Raw genomic sequence first — 24888 nt, 5'->3', positions numbered from 1 at the left:
CCACAGAGGCTTAGCACTCTGACACCTTTTGTTTTACGGATACTGTGATCCAACGTCTCAATTCTATGTCTGCTAACAAAACTGTGTCACGGAGATGACACGGTTTAAACCCATTTTATAATTTAGGTATAAAAAGCAAGATGTGAGTGGAAGCAGCTGGGAAGGTCCTCTTCTGAGGTAGGGTCCGGGCATTTACAGAACGGCGCCGTTTTCTTTGTGACATGACGTGAGGCCTATCTCCCATTGTACAGGGTATGATATGGTACCGAAGACCAAAGGGCCTGATTACCGAAGTCTGAAGCACCCAACTTGCTTCTCGTTATGCTTTTTGATTTTCTTTTGGCCTTTTGTTTTCTACATTTACAAAAGGCCAAGAAAATCCATCCCAGGACAACTAGACAGCAAACCAGGAACTGAAAGTCGGACCTTCTGTTAATTTGGCATCAGAATAAGACTTAGGGAAAATGTTAGAAGGAAATGCGCCTGGCGTCTCAGGAGCATAAGGTGAATCTTGGCCTACCCTGAGCCAATTCTTCAGAAAGGATGCTTTAAAAAAAATTTCATATCTAGAGACAGGGTCTCCGTGTGTTACGCAGGCTGGAGTGCAGTGTCGCAGTCATGGATCAGTGCAGCCTCCAATGCCTGGGCTCAAGCAATCCTCCCGCCTCGGTCTCTTGAGCAGTTTGGACCGCAGGCACACACAAGCACTCCCAGCTAATTTTTTACATTTTTCGTAGAGATGTGGTTTCACTATGTTGCCCAGGCTGATCTCCAACTCCTGGCGCTCAAGCAATCCTCCTTCCTCGGCCTCCCAAAGTGCTGGGATTATATTTGCTTTCGTTCTTGAAAAATCTAGGGAAACTGTTCCCACCCAATGAGAGCTTTCATGTTTTGTGCCTGCCCCAGCTCCTGCAACAAATGCAGAAAGGTAATGCTTCCACCAAGACCAACCCAGGCATGGCGGGTGGGGGCGGATAAGGTAGAAGACAAACTGCTTTTCCTTTTCCCAACTCTACTTCTAAATTTTTCTCAAAATCAAGTCTGTTAAGCCTTCTGAATTCTTTCCCAAGTTTGTGTGTCCTGGAATGTGATATGGTGACACTCTGTGCCCCCACCCAAATCTCATCTTGAATTGAAATCTCTCATAACCTCCACATGTCAAGGCAGAGACCAGGTGGAGGTCAGTGAATGGTGGCGAAGGTTCCCCTGTGCTGTTCTCATGGTAACGAGTGAGTTCACAGGGGATCTGACAGTTGTGTTTGGTAGTTCCTCCTGCGTTTGTTCTCCTTCCTGCCGCCATGGGAAGAAGGTGCCTTCCATCCCTTTCCCTTCCGCTATGACTGTAAGTTTCCTGAGGCCTCCCCAGCCATGCTGAGCTGTGAGTCCGCTGAACCTCTTGCCTTCATAAATCACCCAGTCTTAGGCACTTCTTTATAGCAGTATGAAAACTGTCTGATACAGACTGTGAATATGAAGCAGCATTATAAGACCTCAAAAGCTCCTAAGAATCCCATGCACAAGGTAATCAAAATCCTTTGCAACTTGTGAATCCAACTTGGGCTGAGCCAAAGATTTTCAGAGAATCATCCATCAGACATTTTGTAGTTTCATGCCAAGTGTTCAACAATAGTCTGGGATTCTGAAAAAGAGCTAGAGGCCGGGCACGGTGGCTCATGCCTATAATCCAAGGCGGGTGGATCACCTGAGCTCAGGAGTTCAAAACCAGCGTGGCCAACATGCCGAAACCCCGTTTCCACTAAAAATACAAAAATTAGCCAGGTGTGGTGATGTGCACTTGTAATTCCAGCTACTCAGGAGGTGGAGGCAGGAGAATTGCTTGAACCCAGAAGGTGGAGGTTGCACTGAGCCAAGATCGCACCACTACACTCCAGCCTGGGCGACAGAGGGAGACTCCATCTCAAAAAAAAAAAAAAATAGCTAGAGAGTTTGCGATAAAACATCTAGAATATTACACACCCTGTTCTGGTAAACAAGCCTTCATCCCCTCCTGGCTGAATATCATGCTGTGACTTGCACAGTTTCAGAAAAAAAACAAAACCCTGTGTCCTTGAAAAGCAAACACAACTCCCTTCCATCGTATCCCTATTTCTAAAAGAAAGGGATATTTCTAAAAGAAATATCCTCCACTATTTCTAAAAGAGGCGAGAGGGGAGAAGAATGTTTGCTGTTTGCTTTTTCCAACGTGCTTCTAAGTGTAGGTCTGTTATAGGCACCTCCCTCAATGTGTTCATCTGTCCATTTGGTCACCATTCAACACTGACATTCAATGAACCAAACACCAGTCAGTGCGGTGGCTCACGCCTGTAACCCCAGCACTTTGGGAGGCCCAGGTGGGCAGATCACCTGAGGTCAGGAGTTTGAGACCAGCCTGACTAAGATGGTGAAACTCCATCTCTACTAAAATACAACAAGAATTAGCCTGGCATGGTGGTGCATGTCTGTAATCCCAGCTACTCAGGAGCCTGAGGCAGGAGAACACGGGAGGCAGAGGTTGCAGTGAGCCGAGATTGTGGCACTATTCTAGCCTGGGCGGCAGAGTAAGACTGTCTCAAAAAAAAAAAAACAAAAAACCACCATTTCCCACAGGTCCGCCCAGGAGGTGGGAGGCAGCTGCCTATGTCCCATGCACTGCCTAAAACCCCACAGCAAGCAAGCAGCTCATTTAAAGTCCTGAGATCCGGGCCGAATGCTGTTCAGGACTCTCGGTTTCACGCCATAAATAATGTTCGTGGATGTCACACGCTGGAATGATGAGAGATTAAGAGGAAACTCCACCCCTACGGCCCAACTTTGTCCACACCAGCATCTATTCAAATCTTCGAGGAATCGCCCTAAAATCTTCAAGAAGCAGGGCTTTGGGCGGGTGTCGTCACTGAGCAAGAATGAAAAAGGACTTAAGATCCAAATAGGGTGAGAAGTTCAGACACCAAGAGGCTTGAGGGATTCCAGAGGCTCCTCCATAGAAGAATAGCTGTGGGCCAGGCACGGTGGCTCACACCTGTAATCCCGGCACTTTGGGAGCCTGAGCCGGGTGGATCATTTGAGGTCAGGAGTTTGAGACCAGCCTGCCCAACACGGTGAGACCCCTGTCTCTACTCAAAATACAAAACATTAGCTGGGCATGGCGTCAGGCACCTATAATCTCAGCTATTCGGGAGGCTGAGGCAGGAGAATCCCTTGAACCAGCGGGTGGAGGTTGCAGTGAGCTGAGACTGCGCCCCTTCACTCCAGCCTGGGCGACAGAGCGAAACTCTGAGTCAAAAAAAAAAAAATACAAACTAAGAGTAACCATCCCTGGTCCAGGGGATCCCTGCAAACCACACTGCTTAGTCATGCAAGCGCGAAGGCATGCCCTAAGTCCAAAAGCCAAGCGATGCATGCACGTTACCTGTGTTCAGAAACTAGTGCTTACTAACTGACTTCACAGCGGACCCCAAATGATTTAGGGACTTTTGAATACAAAGTCCCAAGGATTCCAATCTTGAGTGGCCCTCCAACTTCCCAGGTCCCAGGTGCCTGTGGGTTTTCAGTACTAACAGAAAGGAAATCCACCATGCTGGGTTTTAACTCCAGTCTCCTGGACGGGGAAAGGACCACGGCGGCCCCGTGGGCACGGTTCTCCTCGTAACGATGACATCAATTGTACATAACACAGCAGGAACCATGGGAGCTAAATGTCTTCCGCCTTTCCTCTGCAGGGCAACAGTTCTGCGGCATGTATACCAACCGTTTCCCACTTTCCACATGTAAAAGCCAAGCGCCGCAGCAGTCAGGAGCCTGCAGACTTTCACACTACACAACGTGAGGCAGGACAGACCTGGAATCGAAGCCAGAAGGTGCGATTCCAGAGTTTCAGCGGTTTCACAAACCATCAGCCATTGTGCACCTGTTTTTGGCCAGCCCGAGTTTTGTTTCTGCCTTTTAAAGAAAGCACAGTTTCAAATTGGCAAGGCAAGAAGGAGAGGCACCAGTTGAGCGAGCCTTACCGTTCTCTTTGAAGCACAGCTTCTTTTTCTGGTAAGCAATGAAGCTGGAGATGGCTCCCGCCACGGCGACCACGATGGCCCCCACGATCCCGGGGATCACGCCTGGGGCGTCGGCTGCAGGAGGAAGCACATGGCATGAGGATTGGACACGCAAGGCGCAAAGAAGATCCCAGCAGGTGCTCGCTGGCACAGTCAGTCCAAGAGCACCGAGAACCTCAAAACATGTGAGATGCCCGAGCTGACCGATCTGCAAAGGGAGCACACTGGGAATGGCACACAGGGACTCAAAGCAGTGCACAGTCTCTGATCGCCAGTCGTGGTGGACACACCTGGGCAGAGTGCAGCGGGGAGAAAACAGACATGAAGAGACGCCAGCGAGGTGCAGGGAGAAGCTCGCCAGGACCAAGGCAGAGACAGAGAAAGAGAAAGACGAAGACATATGGAACGGGGGAGCTGCAGCCAGGCGCGGTGGCTCACACCTGTCACCCTGGTACTTTGGGAGGCCAAGGCAGGAGGATCACCTGAGGTCAGGAGTTGGAGACCAGCCTGGCCAACATATAGAAACCCTGTCTCTACTAAAAATACAAAAATTAGCCAGGCATGGTGGCAGGCAGCTGTAGTCCCAGCTACTCGGGAGGCTGAGGCAGGAGAATCGCTGAACCCAGGAGCTGGGAGCTGGAGGGTGCAGTGAGCCTAGATCGCACGACTGCACTCCAGCCTGGGTGACACAGCAATTTACCATCAAGAAAGAAGAAAGACAGACAGACAGACAGACAGGAAGAGAGAGACAGCTGGGCATCGAAGCAGGAGGAGAGCCCAGTAGGGGCAGGAGATGAAGAAAAGACCTGCAACGCTTGGTGCATTGCGAGAACGTTTTGTGTCGTCAGAATGCTTTTTCACCCCCTGAAAATGACTTTGGGTTTGCATGCAAACATTTTAAATCCACCTGTATCTATTTTGTTATCATTATTGTCATTATTTTGAGAAGGGTTCCTGCTCTGTCGCACAGGCTGGAGTGCAGTCGTGCAATCACAGCTCACTGCAACCTCAAACTCCTAGGCTCCTGAGATCCTCCCACTTCGACCTTCCAGGTAGCTGGGACTACAGGTGTGCACCACCATGTCTGCTTAATTATCATGGTTTTGTAGAACTGGGGTCTTGCTATGTTGCCCAGTCTGATCTCAAACTCCCAGCCCAAAGCAACCTGCCTGCCTAGGCCTCCCAAAAGGCTGGGATTACACGCATGAGCCACCACACCCAGCCTATTTTTTAAATGTCATTCCAGCAAATAATTCTTTTTTGTTTTGTTTTTGGGAGACCGAGCCTTGCTCTGTCACCCAAGCTGGAGTGCAGTGGCCTGATCCTGGCTCACTGCAACCTCTGCCTCCCAGGTTCAAGCTGTTTTCCTGCCTCAACTTCCCAAGTGGCCGGGATTACAGGTGTGCCACCATGACTGGCAATTTTTCTTTAATGGAGTCTTACTTCAAGCTGTCACCCAGGCTGGAGTGCAGTGGCATTATTTCAGCTCACTGGAGCCTCTGCCTCCTGGGTTCATGCGATCCTCGTGTCTCCCGAGTAGCTGGGATTACAGGAGCGCGCCACCACCCCTGGCTAATTTTTGTATTTTTCATAGAGACGGGGTTTCACCACGTTAGCCAGGCTGGTCTCAAACTCTTGACCTCAAGTGAGCCTCACGACTCGGCCTCCCAAAGTGCTGGGATGACAGGTGTGAGCCACCGCGTGCGGCCAATGAAGAGATTCTTAATTCCATTGCCAGATGTGAGCCTTAGAGGCCCCTTCTCCAGACAGAATCTTCTCCACCCTCCACGAGGGGCAGGAGAATTGTCTGACTTCCAGGAAAACACTGGCTCCAAATGTGGCCCGTGGGCGGTGTCTTCAATCGACCAGTCTTCAACGTGTGCAGAAAACAGTCGTGGAAAGATTTTTCCAACCCAACTACCCTTCCCTGAAGAAGTGACAAATTAAACGTTAACTCTCTAGAAGGCCAAGAATGATGGCCTGAAATAAACAGGCCTGACCTATGTTTTCTTAGCTACTTTTCTTGGTGACGTTGCAGTCCTAGGTGAGGGCTACAGACAGGTTACCACCTCTTCAAAGAAAGCCTAGAATCCAAGGCCTGTATCTGAAAAATAATAAATACCGAAAGCAAGGGTACACTACCTTGCTTTGGGCATTTTTCTTTTTCCAAAAACATTCGTTGGGTATTTTAAGAATCCACATTTTGACGCTGACTCACATGGCAAACAGGGGCTAACGTCTTTGGCCAAATTAGTATCTCTTCTGCCCAGGAAGTTGCTTAAAACTAGAGATTTTGCTGGAAGCAAGTCCCTGAAAATGGTAGACGCGAGATAGTGAAATACAAAGCTACTGTCCACACCCCCCCATCTCTCTTCCTCTCCTTCCCTTTTCCTTCCTTTGCTTGCTTCCCCACTGTCTGACTTCCTTCCTTTCCCTCCCTCTCTCCTTCCTTCCCTCGCTCCCTTTTTTCCTTCCTTCCTTCTTTCCCTCCATCTCTCCTTTTCCCTTCTTCCTTTCTCCCTTCCTCCCTCCCTTCCTTCTTTCTCTCCCTCCCTCCTTTTCCTTCCTTCCTCCCTCCCTTCCTTCCTTCCTTCTTTCCCTCCCTCCCTTTTCCTTCCTTCCTTCCTCCCTCCCGTCCTTCCTTCCTCCCTTCCTCCTTCCCTTTCTTCCTTCTTTCCCTCCCTCTGTTTTCCTTCCTTCCTCCCTTCCTCCCTCCCTTCCTTCCTTCTTTCCCTCCCTCCCTTTTCCTTCCTCCCTTCCTCCCTGCCTTCCTTCTTTCCCTCCCTCCCTTTTCCTTCCTTCCTTCTTTCCCTCCCTCCCTTTTCCTTCCTTCCTTCCTCCCTGCCTTCCTTATTTCCCTCCCTTCCTTTTCCTTCCTTCCTCCCTTCCTTCCTCCCTCCCTTCCTTCCTTCCTCCCTCCTTTCCTTCCTTCTTTCCCTCCCTCCCTTTTCCTTCCTTCCTCCCTCCCTTCCTTCCTTCCTCCCTTCCTCCCTCCCTCCCTTCCTTCCTTCTTTCCCTCCCTCCCTTTTCCTTCCTCCCTTCCTCCCTGCCTTCCTTCCTTCCTTCTTTCCCTCCCTCCCTCCCTTCCTCCCTTCTTCCCTCCCTCCCTTCCTTCCTTCTTTCCCTCCCTCCCTTTTCCTTCCTCCCTTCCTCCCTGCCTTCCTTCCTTCTTTCCCTCCCTCCCTTTTCCTTCATCCCTTCCTCCCTGCCTTCCTTCCTTCCTTCTTTCCCTCCCTCCCTTCCTCCCTGCCTTCCTTCCTTCTTTCCCTCCCTCCCTTTTCCTTCCTTCCTCCCTTCCTTCCTTCCTCCCTCCCTTTTCCTTCTTTCCCTCCCTCCCTTTTCCTTCCTTCCTTCCTCCCTTCTTTCCCTCCCTCCCTTTTCCTTCCTTCCTCCTTCCCTTTCTTCCTTCCTTCTTTCCCTCCCTCCCTTTTCCTTCCTTCCTTCCTCCCTCCCTTCCTTCTTCCTTCTCTCCATCCCTCCTTCCATCTTTCCTTCCCTCCTTCCTTCCTTTTATTCTTTCTGCCTACTTCTTTCTCTGTCTCTTTCTGACTTCATTTCTTTTCTTTACAGGTACAAATGCAATTCTTTCTGTCATGACCTTGTCCCATCTAACAGAAAGGGTCATGAAAAAGGAGGCAGGAGATACCTCTCTGGCACTGCCATGGGGAACACAACGCCTCTTACAGCCAGGGTGGGAGCGACCCACATCTCCACCTTTTACCTTGTCACTGATGTTCTCTAGGAGCAAGTGTAACCCAGGATAGGGTGTCTCAAGTTTCTGATCCTTAGGATGAGTGTGGGAGCCTCACCAATCACAAGGACAAGGCTGAGCGTCAGATCGCCAGCCAGGGCATCCTGGGGCAGGTGACTGAATCTAAAATCTGGTTCACTTGGGCACCTGGAGCTGGGCTGGTTTGCTGGGGGGACCTGTGTGGCTACATCGTCAGGGGAGCGCTTGGCACAGAACACCCATGCCACCCACCAGCAGCGTCAGGAGGCTGATACCCATGCAGCCCATCAGCTGTCAGGCATTCTGCTTCCCCTTCTCAAAACCATGTGAGAGACACAAGAAGAAAGAAGACAGAAACCAGGGGCACCTACCCTGTTCCCCTTCGTTCCCCTGGCTTCCTCCACCATGACGGCCTCCTGTTCCTGCAAGACAAAAGCAACGTCTGCTGAGAATCTGGACCGGGAAGACGTGGGGTTAAACAAAAATGCACAGCCAGGGCCAGGAAGGGGCTGGGGTCCTGCTTCTTATATTCCATGGGGTGCATGTCACACAGCTACAGGGTAGGGGTTCCTGTTACACTCTATGGAAGTGTCTTTTACACAGCTATAGAGTGGGGGTGCTGCCTATTACCATCTAGGGGCATGCATGTTACACAGCTACAGAGCTGGGGTCCTCCTGTTACACTCTATAAGTGTGTGTTACTCAGCTGCAGAGCTGGGGTCCCACCTGTTACACTCTACGGGTGCGTGTTCCTCAGCTGCAGAGCTGGGGTCCTCCTGTTACACTCTATGGGTGCGTGTTCCTCAGCTACAGAGCTGGGTCCCGCCTGTTACACTCTATGGGTGCGTGTTCCTCAGCTGCAGAGCTGGGTCCCCTGTTACACTCTAGGGGTGCGTGTTCCTCAGCTGCAGAGCTGGGTCCGCCTGTTACACTCTGTGGGTGCGTGTTCCTCAGCTGCAGAGCTGGGTCCCGCCTGTTACACTCTGTGGGTGCGTGTTCCTCAGCTGCAGAGCTGGGTCCCGCCTGTTACACTCTGTGGGTGCGTGTTCCTCAGCTGCAGAGCTGGGTCCGCCTGTTACACTCTGTGGGTGCATGTTCCTCAGCTGCAGAGCTGGGTCCCGCCTGTTACACTCTATGTGTGCGTGTTCCTCAGCTGGAGAGCTGGGTCCTCCTGTTACACTCTGTGGGTGCGTGTTCCTCAGCTACAGAGCTGGGTCCCGCCTGTTACACTCTATGTGTGCGTGTTCCTCAGCTGCAGAGCTGGGTCCCCTGTTACACTCTGTGGGTGCGTGTTCCTCAGCTGGAGAGCTGGGTCCCCTGTTACACTCTGTGGGTGCGTGTTCCTCAGCTGCAGAGCTGGGTCCCACCTGTTACACTCTGTGGATGCGTGTTCCTCAGCTGCAGAGCTGGGTCCCCTGTTACACTCTATGGGTGTGTGTTCCTCAGCTGCAGAGCTGGGTCCCGCCTGTTACACTCTGTGTGTGCGTGTTCCTCAGCTGCAGAGCTGGGTCCCCTGTTACACTCTAGGGGTGCGTGTTCCTCAGCTGCAGAGCTGGGTCCTCCTGTTACACTCTGTGGGTGCGTGTTCCTCAGCTGCAGAGCTGGGTCCTCCTGTTACACTCTAGGGGTGCGTGTTCCTCAGCTGCAGAGCTGGGTCCCGCCTGTTACACTCTAGGGGTGCGTGTTCCTCAGCTGCAGAGCTGGGTCCCACCTGTTACACTCTGTGGGTGCGTGTTCCTCAGCTGCAGAGCTGGGGTCCTCCTGTTACACACTGTGGGTGTGTGTTCCTCAGCTGCAGAGCTGGGTCCCCTGTTACACTCTGTGTGTGCGTGTTCCTCAGCTGCAGAGCTGGGGTCCTCCTGTTACACTCTGTGGGTGCGTGTTCCTCAGCTGCAGAGCTGGGTCCCCCTGTTACACTCTGTGTGTGCGTGTTCCTCAGCTGCAGAGCTGGGGTCCTCCTGTTACACTCTGTGGGTGCGTGTTCCTCAGCTGCAGAGCTGGGTCCCGCCTGTTACACTCTGTGAGTGCGTGTTCCTCAGCTGCAGAGCTGGGTCCCCTGTTACACTCTGTGTGTGCGTGTTCCTCAGCTGCAGAGCTGGGGTCCTCCTGTTACACTCTGTGGGTGCGTGTTCCTCAGCTGCAGAGCTGGGGTCCTCCTGTTACACTCTGTGGGTGCGTGTTCCTCAGCTGGAGAGCTGGGTCCCCTGTTACACTCTATGGGTGCGTGTTCCTCAGCTGCAGAGCTGGGTCCCGCCTGTTACACTCTGTGGGTGCGTGTTCCTCAGCTGCAGAGCTGGGTCCCGCCTGTTACACTCTGTGGGTGCGTGTTCCTCAGCTGCAGAGCTGGGTCCCGCCTGTTACACTCTGTGGGTGCGTGTTCCTCAGCTGCAGAGCTGGGTCCCGCCTGTTACACTCTGTGGGTGCGTGTTCCTCAGCTGCAGAGCTGGGGTCCTCCTGTTACACTCTGTGGGTGCGTGTTCCTCAGCTGGAGAGCTGGGTCCCCTGTTACACTCTGTGTGTGCGTGTTCCTCAGCTGCAGAGCTGGGTCCCCTGTTACACTCTGTGGGTGCGTGTTCCTCAGCTGCAGAGCTGGGTCCCACCTGTTACACTCTGTGGGTGCGTGTTCCTCAGCTGCAGAGCTGGGTCCCCCTGTTACACTCTGTGTGTGCGTGTTCTTCAGCTGCAGAGCTGGGTCCCCTGTTACACTCTGTGGGTGCGTGTTCCTCAGCTGCAGAGCTGGGTCCCCCTGTTACACTCTGTGGGTGCGTGTTCCTCAGCTGCAGAGCTGGGTCCCGCCTGTTACACTCTGTGGGTGCGTGTTCCTCAGCTGCAGAGCTGGGTCCGCCTGTTACACTCTGTGGGTGCGTGTTCCTCAGCTGCAGAGCTGGGTCCCCTGTTACACTCTAGGGTCAGTGAGAACCCGAGTTCCCAGGCATTATCACTTTATTCTCAGCGCTTTAGTCTTCATATTCCTTAAATTACAGAAAACAACCTAATGAAACAAAGCTGAACGCACCCTAGCTGCTTGCAAGAACACAGAGGTGAACGGATGGGTGAGGAGGTGGTGAGAAGGGTCCATTCTACAGGCCCTGTCCCTCAGGAAAGTGGGGCAGCTGCCTGGGCCGGAACTCTTCTCCCAGCCGCCGAACCTCTACAGCGCAGCCTTTACTTCCCACAACCTTGAAGCCTCAGCAAACATGCAGAGTTCCCACAGAGATGGCCAAACATTTCACTGTGAGTTCACGGAGGGCTGAGAGTTTAGACCCTGCAGTGATTCTGCAGAGAAGGTGGGCATCATGGGATGGAGAGAGAAAAGACACAGAAAACAGGGGAACTCTACCTTCTCCAGCAGGAACACCATCTGCAAGATCGGCATCTGAAAAGCCTCCTAGGAAGGAAAGTAAAGAATCATCTGTGGGCCGGGCGCGGTGGCTCAAGCCTATAATCCCAGCACTTTGGGAGGCCGAGACGGGTGGATCAGGAGGTCAACAGATCGAGACCATCCTGGTCAACATGGTGAAACCCCATCTCTACTAAAAATTGCAAAAAATTAGCTGGGCACGGTGGTGCGTGCCTGTAATCCCAGCTACTCAGGAGGCTGAGGCAGGAGAATTGCCTGAACCCAGGAGGCGGAGGTTGCGGTGAGCCGAGATTGCGCCATTGCACTCCAGCCTGGGTAACAAGAGTGAAACTCCGTCTCAAAAAAAAAAAAAAGAATCATCTGTGAACCCAGAACTCTTCCACGAATCATCTGTCAACCCCAAACTCCTCCATGGTGATTCACGTGTCAGAATAAAGGACAAACTCTTCAACACCAGCCTGTTCAGCAACATGGTGAAAACCTGTCTCTACTAAAAATACAAAAATTAGCCACTCATTTTTAGCTACTAAGAATAAAAAAATTAGGTGTGGTGGTGGGCACATGTAATCCCGGGTACTCGGGAGGCTGAGGCAGGAGAATCACTTGAACCCGAGAGATGGAGATTTCAGTGAGCCGAGATTGTGCCATTGCACTCCAGCCTGGGCAACAAGAGTGAAATTCAGTCTCAGAACAAAACAAAACATAGATAAAGTGGAGAAACATGAGCATAATATTGCATGCTGCAATATTTAACATCCATAAGTAAATGAAGAAGGTTTATACAATAATGCCATATCAGAATAGAAGAATAGAAGGCAAAGGACACAGTGCACAAAAGAAGGATCCACAGCCAACTGATGCATTTTTTTTAAATTTTAGAAGTAAAGTCATAAAACTAGGACAAAGTTGCTATCACATTTCACAGTGTTTGCAAAGCTTCCCTAGGTCATAACTAATACTGGAGACGGTGTCAAGACGGGCACATTTGCACACACCCCTGGCATCAGAATGAACTGGTAAAAGTCTGCAGCCAACTAATAACCAGGTCAGAAGCTCTAAAAATACTCACACACGGCCGGGTGTGGTGGCTCACACCTGTAATCTCAGCACTTTGGGAGGCTGACGTGGAAGGATCACCGGAGGCCAGGAGTTTCAGACCAGCCTGCGCAACCTACAGAGACCCTCATCTCTACAAAAAACAAAAACCTAACTGATCACAGTGCTATGTGCTTGTGGCTCCAGGTAACTGAAAGGCTGAGGCAGAGGGATCTCTTTAGCCCAGGACTTTGAGGCTGTGGTACACTATTATATTTAATGCGATCACAGCACTGTACTCTAGCCTGGATAAGAGAGCGAGACCCCATCTCTCTCTGTCTCTCTGTCTTTCTCTCTCTCTCTCTGTCTCTCTACACACACACACACACACATGCACACACACACAAGATAAATAAAATAGCCATCAAAATGTCAATAAGATATGGACATCATTAAAAATTAAATAAAGAAAAAAACAAAACAAAACAAAACTTTCAATAACTATTCAGCTAAAAAAAAAAACCCAGAGTTATTCAAATAAGCTACTCTGAAAATGCTGTGATATGTTAGAAAAACTGACTGAAATATTTAAAAGCCAAAAGATTTAAAACACACTAGCTTCTCCGTAAGGAATGTATATGCCAATACTTTTCTCTATATCTAGTCTATATTTAAACTGTTGGATTCAATGTTTAGAAGTTCCATAAGATGGTAACAGTAGCAAACTAGGCCAGGCACAGTGGCTCATACCTGTAATCCCAGCACTTTTGGGAGGCCAAGGTGGGCAGATCACTTGAGGTCAGGAGTTCGAGACCAGACTGGCCAACATGGCAAAATCCTGTCTCTACTAAAAATACAAAAATTAGCTGGGTGTGGTAGCATGCACCTGTCATTCCAGCTACTCTGGAGGCTGACTCAGGAAAATCACTTGAACCCAGTAGGTGGAGGTTGCAGTGAGACAAGATGGTGCCACTGCACTCCAGCCTGGGCTCCAGAGCAAGACTCTGCCTCAAAAAAAAAAAAAAAGGAGCAAACTAAAAGTAAAATCCAAACCGAACATATGTTTTTGAAAAGTACGTTTTCTACTATGTGAACAGGGGCCTTACGCTGTACAGGCAGTCAGTGATCAGCACGCACTCATCTGAAACCACCTCCTCTCAGCTGACACGAATATCATGGAATTGAAGAACATGAGACATCCCACAGGGCCAGAAGCGCTTACCAGTGGAAGCAGGCGGGTTGGGGTTTGGATTTGGCCTCGGTTTGGGTGGGTTCGGTGGTGCTGGGTCATCTGTTGGTGAGAGATGAGAGTTGCAATTCTAAGTGCCTTGCAGTAAAGAAAATGAAACATCAGTTTACGTAGAGATGGTTCCCTGGACAGAAACAGGATCTTGTCCTTTGTCCCGGTGGGGATACCCATACACTGAGAGCCTCCTACCAATTTCCTCCTCTCAACTTTGAGCTACAGTTCTTAATTTAAAGTAGCAAAGACTTGGAACCAACTCAAATGCCCATCAATGACAGACTGGATAAAGAAAATGTGGCACATAGACCCTGTGGAATACTATGCAGCCATCAAAAAGGATGAGTTCATGTCCTTTGCAGGGACATGGATGAATCTGGAAACCACCATGCTCAGCGAACTGACACAAGAACAGAAAACCAAACACGGCATGTTCGCACTCATAGGCGGGGGTTGATCAATGAGAACACATGGACACAGGGAGGGGAACATCACACACTGGGGCCCGTTGGGGGGTGGGGGAGGTAGGGGAGGAATAGCAGGGTGTGGGTGGATTGTGGAGGGAGAGCAGGGGGTGGGTGAATCCGGGAGAGAGAGCATTAGGAGAAATACCTAATGTAGCTGACAGGGGATGGATGCAGCAAACCACCACGGCACGTGTGTACCTGTGTAACAATCCTGCACAATCTGCACATGTACCCCAGAACTTAAAGTATAATTAAAAAAAACAAATGAAAGGGGTGTCCACACCAGCTACAGAATTTCTGGGGCCAAAATAAAAATGCAGGACTCATTTTTCAAGTTCTGCGAAGTATTCCAAGATGGCGGTCACAGAGCAGTGAACCAATATGGCACCCACGCAAAACCGATATGGCACAACACATGCTCGTGAAGCCAGCGTGGCCAGGGTAGGAACATGTTGGAAATAGATGCTCAGTGCTGGAAAGAAAAATGAGCACTGAGACAAAGGGTCTTTCAGCAACGCAAGTTTTACTTACTGGACTGCAGGAAGGGGACCCCTATCTTGCCACAAGAGTACAATGAACCAAGGAAAACACACACATGTATCCCTGACTCATGTGGGGTCGTCCTTCCTGCCCTGTCTGAGCTCCATGGGCTGGACCCAGACCTCACCATCAAAAACCCGACTGGCTGACAACTTAAAACTTTTCTAAACAGGTGACAGCCACGGAGAGCTGGGACCCGCCTGTGAGCACGTCCATCACTGATATTTCAGTGAAAGTACAAGGACGTAGAATGTCCTACGTGCCTGTGAGCTCAGCGTGTCTAACAGCCACATAGGATGGGGCTTTACAGAGAGTTATTAGCACACTTATTCTTTAACAAGAAAGGAAACTTTAAAAGGGCACTTTTCTACTTCCCACAGCACATTTGTCTCATGTCCTTCTAAAGAGTGTAGGAGTCTTAAAATACATGCACACGTACGGGTTGTCAGCAAAATCCCAACGGCAACAGCAGGAACAAAGCGACACAGCTATTCCCTAGGTTTCCACTGTGAAAACCTGTTCCTGCTATAATCTAAATGGGATAATTCTCTGTGAAATGATCATAATTTGGTGACAATAAGCAGGTCAGCAACCAAGTAGATTAAAGGAGATACTCACTGTGTCCTCCACCACCAAGAGCATCACTTAAGTCGAAGTCTTCCCCTAAAAGACAAAAAAGAGGCGTTAACACCAAATTTCAAAGAGAAACCAGGAAGGAACCACCTCGTACACAGACACCACAGCTCAGCCAGGATCTCATCAGAAAAAGTGAATTCCTGACCCTTTTTGCATCACTAGTGTCTCAGATGAAAAGGGTAAAAAATAAAGACAGAGACAGAGAAAGAGCTAGGAGAGCAGCTCTCAGAAGAGGGGCAAGGGAGACGGAGCGAGAGAGAGAGAGAATAATTTATAAAGCAATTGTGTCATCTGGACGGGGTTGAAACTCCAGCTCTGCCTGCACATGATTTTCTCCTGTTGACTCCCCAACCTACCATCCTCTCCTCCCAGGTCCCGAACACCTTTCGAAAGACAGACCCTAATGTGGGGATCACTCCTGCAAAGGGCCCTTGACAGGACCCTCGCTATCTTGAGCTTGAGCCCATACACGTTTCTCCTCTCCTGGAGGCTGTTGAGCTAAGGGAAAGGAGGAAGTCTAGTTGCACTGATTTTATAAACATCAATCTTTGCCTCTGACATTAGCAACAGAATGGCTGAACTCAGGCCTTATGGTCTAATGAAACATTGTATGGGTAGACATTGTGTGCCTCTTAGTTCCTTCTCTGCACAATAACTGTATGACTTCATTTACCTCTGCTAACTCAATCATATTGTTTGCATATGATCCTATATGAATAGGCAAGGTTAGAATGACATTTGGAAAGGTCCAGCTGTACCTTGTTAACAATCTTACTTGCTTGCTTAACTGATTTTAGAAAAACACGTTTAGATTTATGATCCCCTTTTTGCAAGCTTTATTGTCCCTTTGCTGTACACCCTTTGATTAAGAGTCATACTTTCTGTACCTCTTTTCTTGTGATTTTTGTTCTTGATTTTATTTCAAGATACAATGGAATGTACGTCACTCCTCAAACACTGAAAAGTATATAACCTGTAGTTTGCACAAATAAACTTGCTGTCTTGGCACTTCTTGCTCCGGCATTGCCTGGCAGTCCTCCAGACCCCGCTCTCTATCTATCTTTTCTTCCGTGCACTCCCTCTTCTAAGTTAAGAACACTTGAGTGGGGCTGAGGCTCTCCGCTGGTCGGAAGCCCCCCAGCAGACGTGCCGGACCCCCACATCTGGCGCCCAACGTGGGGCCCTGGACACAAGGGATCACAGTGACGCTCAAGTTATTAAGGTGAGGCTGCAGCAGTAAGTTTGGCTTTTCTCGTAAGTAAGCTCTCTACTTTTGATTTTGTATAATATTAATCAAATTTTTTCTCTTTGTTGTACATACAAGTCAAAGTAAACAGAATTTCTCAGTTTCATCTGGAGTAAAATATGGGGCATATAGAATCTAAGGAGTGTAACTTGTTTATACAATTATTGCAAAAAATGATTAAGTCACATAGACATGATATTAAGCTAAAAACTGCGGAGGAATTTGTGCACATTATTCGTGAAATTTGCCCATGAGTTCCAGAAGGAGGAATATTGGGGGAAACTGCATGGGATGAAATTGGTGAGAAAATTGAACAATATGCCTCTCATAATGAAGCTTTACCTCAAACCGAGGTTTTACTTTCTGTTTAGTCTAAACTTAAAGACAGTGTCTGCTCCTCTCAAGGGGAACCTGCTCGCCCTTGCTCTCACAGTGCTATTTCTTCCCCTGCTGCTGCCTTCTCCCCTCCTGCTTCTGAACTTGATCCTCTCGATCAAATGGAGCATAGTATTAACCATTCTTCTAGACATTCACTCATGGATAGCTGCCAACTTGTGACAGAGGCTGTTTTAAAAGAGCCCGACAGGTATGTCTCCCCACCTAACACCCCTTGCCGTGATCATAACCCAGTAACTCTTACCCTTCCCTCAGACCTCTCTGATCAAATCAGAGACTTACTTTCTCTTTGCTCTGAAGCACTCATCTTGCAACAACAACACTGCTTTCCTGTTGCTCAAGCACCGTCTTCTGTACCTTCTAATTCTTTGGTTATTAGATCCACCCCCACTGCTCCCATTTCCCCCTTAACACAAGCCATGATGTCCATGCATAAAGGTTTTGTCGATGCTGATAGCACATCATTATATCCTCTTATAGAAGTTACTGATCATGCAGGCAATGTTACCCGTCATTATGAAGCTATCCCTCCTAAGTTCCTGAAAGATCTTAAGGAAGCCGTCACGCATTATGGCCCAATAGCACCTTACACGTTGTCTATTTTAGAAAATTTTTCAACAGCTGCCTTGCCACCGGCTGAATAGATAAGACTAACTAGAGCTTGTCTTTCTGGTGGAGATTTTCTGTTATGGAAAGCCTATTATGATGAGGCTGCTTTCAATCAGTCTGAGCGCAATAAGCGTGCCAGTAGCCAGGTTACTTTAGATATGCTTGTGGGCAGAGATGCTTTTGAAACTTTACAAAATCAAATTGCCCTTTCTGATGAAGCTTTGTTACAAATTAATACATTAGCTCTAAAAGCATGGTGCCAACTTCCATCCCAAAGAGCTAAAACAGAAGAGCTATCTAAAATTTGCCAAAGACCTGATGAACCATATCAGGAATTTGTTTCTCGTCTCTTAGAAGCAATTACTCATCAGGTTAGCAATCAGGAAGCCAGCTCTATGCTGGCCAAACAATTGGCTTTTGAGAACGCTAATGCTGCATGTCAGGCTGCCATAAGACCGTAGCGACGTGCCACTATTTCTGATTATATTAGGATGTGTGCAGATATTAGCACAGCATATCAAAACGGCTTGGCTATAGCTGCTGCTCAGAATGGCATGACGGTGGCTGCCTTTTTAAAGAGACAGTCTCAAAATTCTAATATCAAGTGTTTTCGCTGTGGTTTACCTGGCCATGTAGCAAAGAAATGCCCATCTGGACAACAATTAGCTTTACCTGCCCCTGCACAACCATCTATGCAACTTTTAGCTCTCCCTGCACCACCCACATCAGAGAAATCTAAAACTCACCCTCCTGGCGAGTGCCCCCATTGTCATCAAGGAAACCACTGGGCCAATGAGTGCAGATCCAAACAAGATGCACAAGGTAATCCTTTGGTGCCCCGTTCAGGAAACTCCCAGAGGCGGCAGCCTCGGCCCCCACAACAAATCGGGGCACCTCTGGTACAAACCTCACAAGTCACCACAAATCCATTTCTGACCTCTGCCGTGCCACACCGAACAGTGCAAGACTTGACCTCTGTTCCTCCACCCGACAGGTATTGACACCTAACTCGGGTGTTCATTTAATACCAACTGGCATTTATGGCCCTCTCCCCTTTAGGTATGCAGGTTTAATTTTTGGATGTAGTTCCTCCTCCCTTCGAGGTTTACAGATTATACCTGAGGTTATTGATAATGACTATACTGGAGAAATCAAAGTTATTGCCTGCTCTCCTTTAAGTGTTTGCACTACAGACCCAGCTCAGCCTTTTGCTCAGCTCTTGTTAGTTCCTGTTAATGTATCGATTGGACATCCTTTATCAAAGGAAACTAGAAGATCTAAAGGTTTTGGTTCCTCTTCTTATGCTTATTGGATTCAGTCCATCTCAGCTAACAGACCTGAGATGACTCTTAACATTAATGGTAAAACTTTTAAAGGACTTTTAGATACTGGTGCCGATGTTTCAGTCATCTCTTCTATACATTAGCCTTCTGCCTGGCCACTTACTGTGGCAATAACCTCTTTACAAGGTATTGGCATGAGTTCCAATCCCCAACAGTCTGCTACTTTATTGTCTTGGACAGATTCTGATAGTCATTCCGATACTTTTCGCCCCTATGTCCTCCCAGGCATTCCCATTAATTTGTGGGGCAGAGACATTTTAGAAGCTATAGGGACTCACCTAGTTACACACAGCCCTGCTTTAGACATTATGGTTAAGAAAGGATTCCATCCGGCTAAAGGTCTTAGTAAAAATCTACAGGGCTCTTCTGAGCCCCTGTCTGTACAGGTGAAAACTGACCGTGCCAGTCTTGGGTGTTTTTAGAGGGGGCCACTGTAACTCCCGATACTCATGCTGATCCCATCACTTGGATATCTGATGCACCCGTATGGGTAGAGCAGTGGCCCCTTCCTTCTGAAAAAATTGTAGCAGCTCGCAAGTTAGTTCAGGAGCAACTTGAAGCGGGCCATATCAGACCCACTAATAGTCCTTGGAATTCTCCTATTTTTGTTATCAAGAAAAAGTCTGGCAAATAGAGATTGTTGCAAGACCTGAGAAAAGTTAATGACACCATGGTGGTTATGGGGGCACTTCAACCTGGACTGCCCTCCCCTGTTGTGGTTCCACAGGAATGGCATATGTTAGTTATTGATTTAAAGGATTGTTTCTTTTCCATTCCATTAGCTCCTCAGGATTGTAAACGTTTTGCCTTTAGCATACCAGCCTCCAATTATGACAGACCTTATGAAAGATTTGAATGGGTTGTCTTACCTCAAGGTATGGCAAATAGTCCTACTTTGTGTCAGTCCTATGTTGCTAAAGTACTCTCTCCACTTCGTCATCAGTTTCCTGAGGCCTTACTGTTACATTACATGGTGCTTAGCAGCACCCACAGAAGGGCTTCTTTTTGAAATCTATAACTCTTTGCAGGCATGTTTATTAAGTGCTAATCTTGTCGTTGCTACTGAAAAGGTTCAGCTAGTTACTCCTTATCACTATCTAGGCAGACTTATTGATTCTCATCAGGTGTTCTTTAAAACTCCTGTATTAGTTACAAGTCATTTAAAAACTCTTCATGATTTTCAGAAGTTTCTTAGAGACATTAATTAGATACGCCCTAGTTTAAAATTAACTACTGGTCAATTGAAACCTCTGTTTGATATTCTTAAGGGTTCCTCTGATCCCAAGTCTCCTAGACAACTGACAGAACCAGCTAAGCAGGCTCTACAGTTGGTTAGTGAGTCTCTAAGACAACAAAAACTTACCAGAATTTCTGTGAAAACTTCTTGGTGTTATTGTGTACTTCGCACACAGTACACCCCCACTAGAGTTTTTTAGCAACAGGGAGTGTTAGAGTGGCTCCATCTGCCAGCTAGTAGAAGCAAAGTCATCACCCCTTATTTTGAGCTTGTAGCCACTCTGGTCGCCAAAGGCCGATCCAGAGCGCTAACACTCTTTGGTTATGAACCATCAGAAATTATTGTTCCATATAATAATTCACAACAACAATAGCTTTAGACATTTTCTGATTCTTGGCAGATTGCCTTTGCTGGATATCCTGGTAAAATTTTATGTCATTATCCTACTGATAAATTTCTTCAATTTTATTCTCAATGCTCTCTTATTTTTCCACAGGTTTGTGTAAAAACCCCTTGCCTTCTGCTTATTTAGCCTTTACTGATAGATCAGCATCTAGCATTGCTGCGAGAGTAGTTAATGATCAATCCTTTTCTTTTCAGACTGAAGAACGCTCTGCGCAAAGAGTAGAATTACTTGCTGTTCAACATGTGCTTTCAAATTGGGATTTCCCTTTAAATTTATATTCTGATAGCCACTATGTTAACTTAGTTCAGAACCTTGAAACAGCTCCATTATCTTTCTCAGACTCTTCTTCCATAATTTCCTTGCTCTTACCTCTCCAACAGGTTCTTAGACACCGTTTCCATTCTTTCTTTATAGGGCATATCAGAGCCCACTCTAACCTACCTAGACCCTTGGCTACTGGAAATTCTGCTGCTGATGCCCTAACTCAAAATATTTTTCCTGCTCTTTCTCCTATACAACAGGCAGAGTCTTCCCATGCTATACATCACCAAAACGCAAGGAGCCTCTGACTACAGTTTCACATTACCAGGGAACAGGCAAAACAAATAGTTAAACAATGCCCTGCCTGTGTTTCTTTTCTCCCACAGACCATTCATCTTGGAGTTAACCCGCGCAGTTTGCAACCTGCTCATGTTTACCAGATGGATGTTACACATTTTATTCCTTTTGGCAAGCTTAAATTTCGTCATGTTACCATTGATACCTTTTCCCACTTTCTTGTAGCTTCGGCCCACACCGGAGAAGCAGTTAAGGATGTTATTTCTCATTGCCTCTTGGTCTTCTCTATTATTGGACCTCCTAAGATTTTAAAAACTGACAATGGTCCTGCATACACTAGTAAAAGTTTTCAGTCATTTTGTTCACAATTTCAAATCTCCCATCGTACAGGTATTCCTTACAACGCTCAAGGCCAAGGCATTGTTGAACGTTCTCATGCTGTTCTCAAAAATCTGCTATCTAAACTGAAACATGATTCTAATACTGTGTCTTTTTCCAAGTCTCCACATGACTGGCTTCGTCATGCACTCTATGTACTAAACTTTCTCACTTTAGATGACAACAACTGTTCTGCTGCTGATCGCTTTTAGCATCCTGATCATAAGGCTCGCCCCGAAGTTATCTGGAAAGACGCCCTTTCTAATCAGTGGCATGGCCCAGATCCAGTCCTTATATGGGGACGAGGACACGTTTGTGTTTTTCCTAGGTCTGCTGATTCACCTATTTGGGTTCCTGAACGCCTTGTGAAGCATGAACATAAACAACAAACGAAGTCCGAACTCCTTGATCCCGAGATTTCATCAACTGCGAGTGACGACTTCTGCTCGTCGCAGACACCGGTCCCGACAGAACAACAGACGTAATTCATCATATCATGATGTATTTCTACCTTCCTGGAATCAACTTCGCCGTCTTAGTGCTGAAGCCTCTAATCTTGTTCAGCAACAAGGACATTCTAGAAATCCTGTTACTTTGTTTCTTGCTATGCTTACTATTTTGGCTTGTGAACAAGCTACTGCCTTTCCTGTGCCTCATTCTCCCCCCTCTACCCATCAAACTCTGTGGGCTTATGTTCCTGATCCACCTGTCTTAAGACCTGTTACTTGGGATGATCCTGCTTTTCCTGTTTACATTAATGATACCTCTATGCTTGGCTTTCCTTCTTCCTCTCATATTACTCCTCAAATTGCCAATTATACATATATAGCTCAGGCCATTGCTCCTCCTGTGTTTTTATGCTTCTTTCATATATGATAAATTTTCTTACAGTGATTATGTCTCTTTACAACCTTCCCCTCCTCCGCCTATTCCTAGAGACTTTTGTTTTCCTCTAAGAGTTAAACAATTACAAACATACAATAGCCCTTCCACTCTCTTCCCTGCTGAGTCTATTCCTGAAAGAGATTAGACATTATTTTATCCTAGTATTCGGGAATCTCCTAACATTTGTTCTCCTAATTTTCCTTTCATGGAACTACAACCTTGTCACTCTGGCAACACTCCCTTTAATCCTTCTCCCCCATGGCAATTTTGTTATCCTAATCAAAAACAAGCTCTGAATTATACTCTGCCTTCTGGTTTTACTTTGTATGACTGGTCCATCCCTAACCCTTTAAGTGAAGATCTAACTCGTTATGAAATGCCCAGTGGGTGGAGCACTCCTATTTTTACCACTAATAAGGGCACAATTTACACCTCTCTTTAGAAATTGTTTTTGTCTGTATACCCCAGTTATTATTTTGCTGGCTCTCGTAGCCGTGCCTATCCAGCTAAAGGTCATGTATACATTCAATCTTGTGTTGCATCCCCCTGCGCTATTTTACTTGGTAATGTTTCTTTTTCTGAAAGCAATGGACATTATTCAATTTCTTGCATTAATTGTGCCCTCACCAATTGTATGGACTCCTCTATGTTTCCTACTTCTACAATATTGATTGTCCATCAACCTCCTTATGTTTTGCTTCCTGTCAACATTTCTGGTGATTGGTATGATGAAAAAGTCTTACAAATTTTTCATGAAGTTCATGAATTTCTGTTAAGACCCAAACGATTTATTAGTATTCTCATTGCTAGTATTATAGCTATTGTTTCTGTTGTGGCTACTGCTACCACCGTGGCTGTTAGTCTTGCTCGTAGTGTTCAAACTGCTTCTTATGTTAATTATTTGGCAAAAAATATTTCAGTTACTATGCGAACTCAAATAGACATTGAAAAGAAAATTGAGGTTAAACTTAATGCTTTAGAAGAAACTGTTGACATAATTAGAGATAAAGTGCATAATATTCAAAATCGTCTTACCCTTCATTGTCATGTAGATTTTAAATGTATTTGTGTTACTAATACTCCCTATAATGATACTCATTGGAAATGGCCCTTAGTTAAGGCTCACTTGCAAGGTATATGGAGTCATAATAATATGTCATTAGATATTCTTAAATTGCAGCAAGAAATTCATGCTATTGACTTTTCCCACAGAGAACTTCCTGAGGATGCCACAATTGCTCGTGACATTGTTAACACCCTGTCTTCTTAGACCCAGGGCTTCCACCTGCCATCATTTTCTTCCATCATTGCAGTTGGTAGCTGTGTTCTTTTACTAATCGTGTGCCTACCTTTCATCTTTCGCCTTGTGTTCTCCTCCCTCCAGAAGATGCAGCTTAAACTTTTTGAGTTGCATTTAAAATCTAAAAATGGAGGAAATGTGGGGATCGCTCCTGCGAAGGGCCCTTGACAGGACCCTCACCATCTTGAGCTTGAGCCCATACACGTTTCTCCTCTCCTGGAGGCTGTTGAGCTAAGGGAAAGGAGGAAGTCTAGTTGCACTGATTTTATAAACATCAATCTTTGCCTCTGACATTAGCAACAGAACGGCTGAACTCAGGCCTTATGGTCTAATGAGACATTGTATGGGTAGACATTGTGTACCTCCTAGTTCCTTCTCTGCACAATAACTGTATGACTTCATTTACCTCTGCTAACTCAATCATATTGTTTGCATATGATCCTATATGAATAGGCAAGGTTAGAATGACATTTGGAAAGGTCCAGCTATACCTTGTTAACAATCTTACTTGCTTGCTTAACTGATTTTAGAAAAACACATGTTTAGATTTATGATCCCCTTTTTGCAAGCTTTATTGTCCCTTTGCTGTACACCCTTTGATTAAGAGTCATACTTTCTGTACCTCTTTTCTTGTGATTTTTGTTCTTGATTTTATTTCAAGATACAATGGAATGTACATCACTCCTCAAACACTGAAAAGTATATAACCTGTAGTTTGCACAAATAAACTTGCTGTCTTGGCACTTCTTGCTCCGGCATTGCCTGGCAGTCCTCCAGACCCCGCTCTCTATCTATCTTTTCTTCCGCGCACTCCGTCTTCCAAGTTAAGAACACTTGAGTGGGGCTGAGGCTCTCCGCTAGTCGGAAGCCCCCCGGCAGACGTGCGGGACCCCCACACCCTAAGAGATGGGGACAACATGACTGTGATCGGATTTAGGCTAGACGGTGTCTGGGATGTGCCTCTAGCAACCCACGTGGGCGCCACAACAGACGTGAGAATTCGCCATGGCTTCAGATCTTGTGTTCTCATATGAAGAACGATTTTGAAAACCCAACCAAGATTGAGAATGCTTGCTGGCAATCCACCTAACGGCATGTACTGAGCCATGCTGAGGCACGTATGGGAATGTACGCTCCCTTCCTCAAGGAAACCACGATCATGCAAATTCAGACGCTCAAAACTCCTTATTCTGTGTTGTCTGGATGATTGCATACTTCAAGGATCTGGAGGCCCGGGGGCCCTTTGCTCACGAGCTGACACTCTAGACAGGAAATCCGATGATCCAGTGGCACTATTAATATTTTATATGAGAAATCAGAAGTGCTAAGACAAGACAGTGATGCCGTAAGTTTTGGCATCATTTTACTCTGTTTTATTTTTTTCTTTGTTTTGAGACAGAGTTTCGCTCTGTCGCCCAGGCTGGAGTACAGTGGTGCAATCTCGGCTCACCGCAACCTCTGCCTCCCAGGTT

The 24888-nt window shown here is 47.2% G+C and overlaps 1 protein-coding gene and 1 long non-coding RNA gene across 4 annotated transcripts in view; one reads left to right on the top strand and one right to left on the bottom strand.

Annotated features, from left to right (window-relative positions):
* Positions 1-24888, bottom strand: part of CD99 (CD99 molecule (Xg blood group)) — a 73136-nt gene that overhangs the window by 13478 nt on the left and 34770 nt on the right. For all 3 annotated transcript variants that reach the window (XM_078362400.1, XM_078362401.1, XM_078362402.1), the window contains exons 4-8: positions 15041-15085; positions 13395-13463; positions 11117-11164; positions 8148-8198; positions 4008-4121 (exon numbers count right to left, since the gene is read on the bottom strand). In XM_078362400.1, coding sequence (XP_078218526.1) covers positions 4008-4121; positions 8148-8198; positions 11117-11164; positions 13395-13463; positions 15041-15085 — 327 coding nt within the window. The remainder of the gene's footprint in view (positions 1-4007; positions 4122-8147; positions 8199-11116; positions 11165-13394; positions 13464-15040; positions 15086-24888) is intronic.
* On the top strand, positions 16258-24194 carry LOC144580983 (uncharacterized). Its single transcript, XR_013531406.1, has 2 exons — positions 16258-16312; positions 21560-24194. It is a non-coding gene; the product is annotated as an uncharacterized LOC144580983 (long non-coding RNA).

Source organism: Callithrix jacchus, chromosome X (assembly GCF_049354715.1).
Source record: "Callithrix jacchus isolate 240 chromosome X, calJac240_pri, whole genome shotgun sequence".
NCBI lineage: Eukaryota > Metazoa > Chordata > Mammalia > Primates > Cebidae > Callithrix > Callithrix jacchus.
The sequence above is the reverse complement of the archived record's forward strand: the minus strand, read 5'-3'. Positions and strand labels throughout refer to the sequence as shown.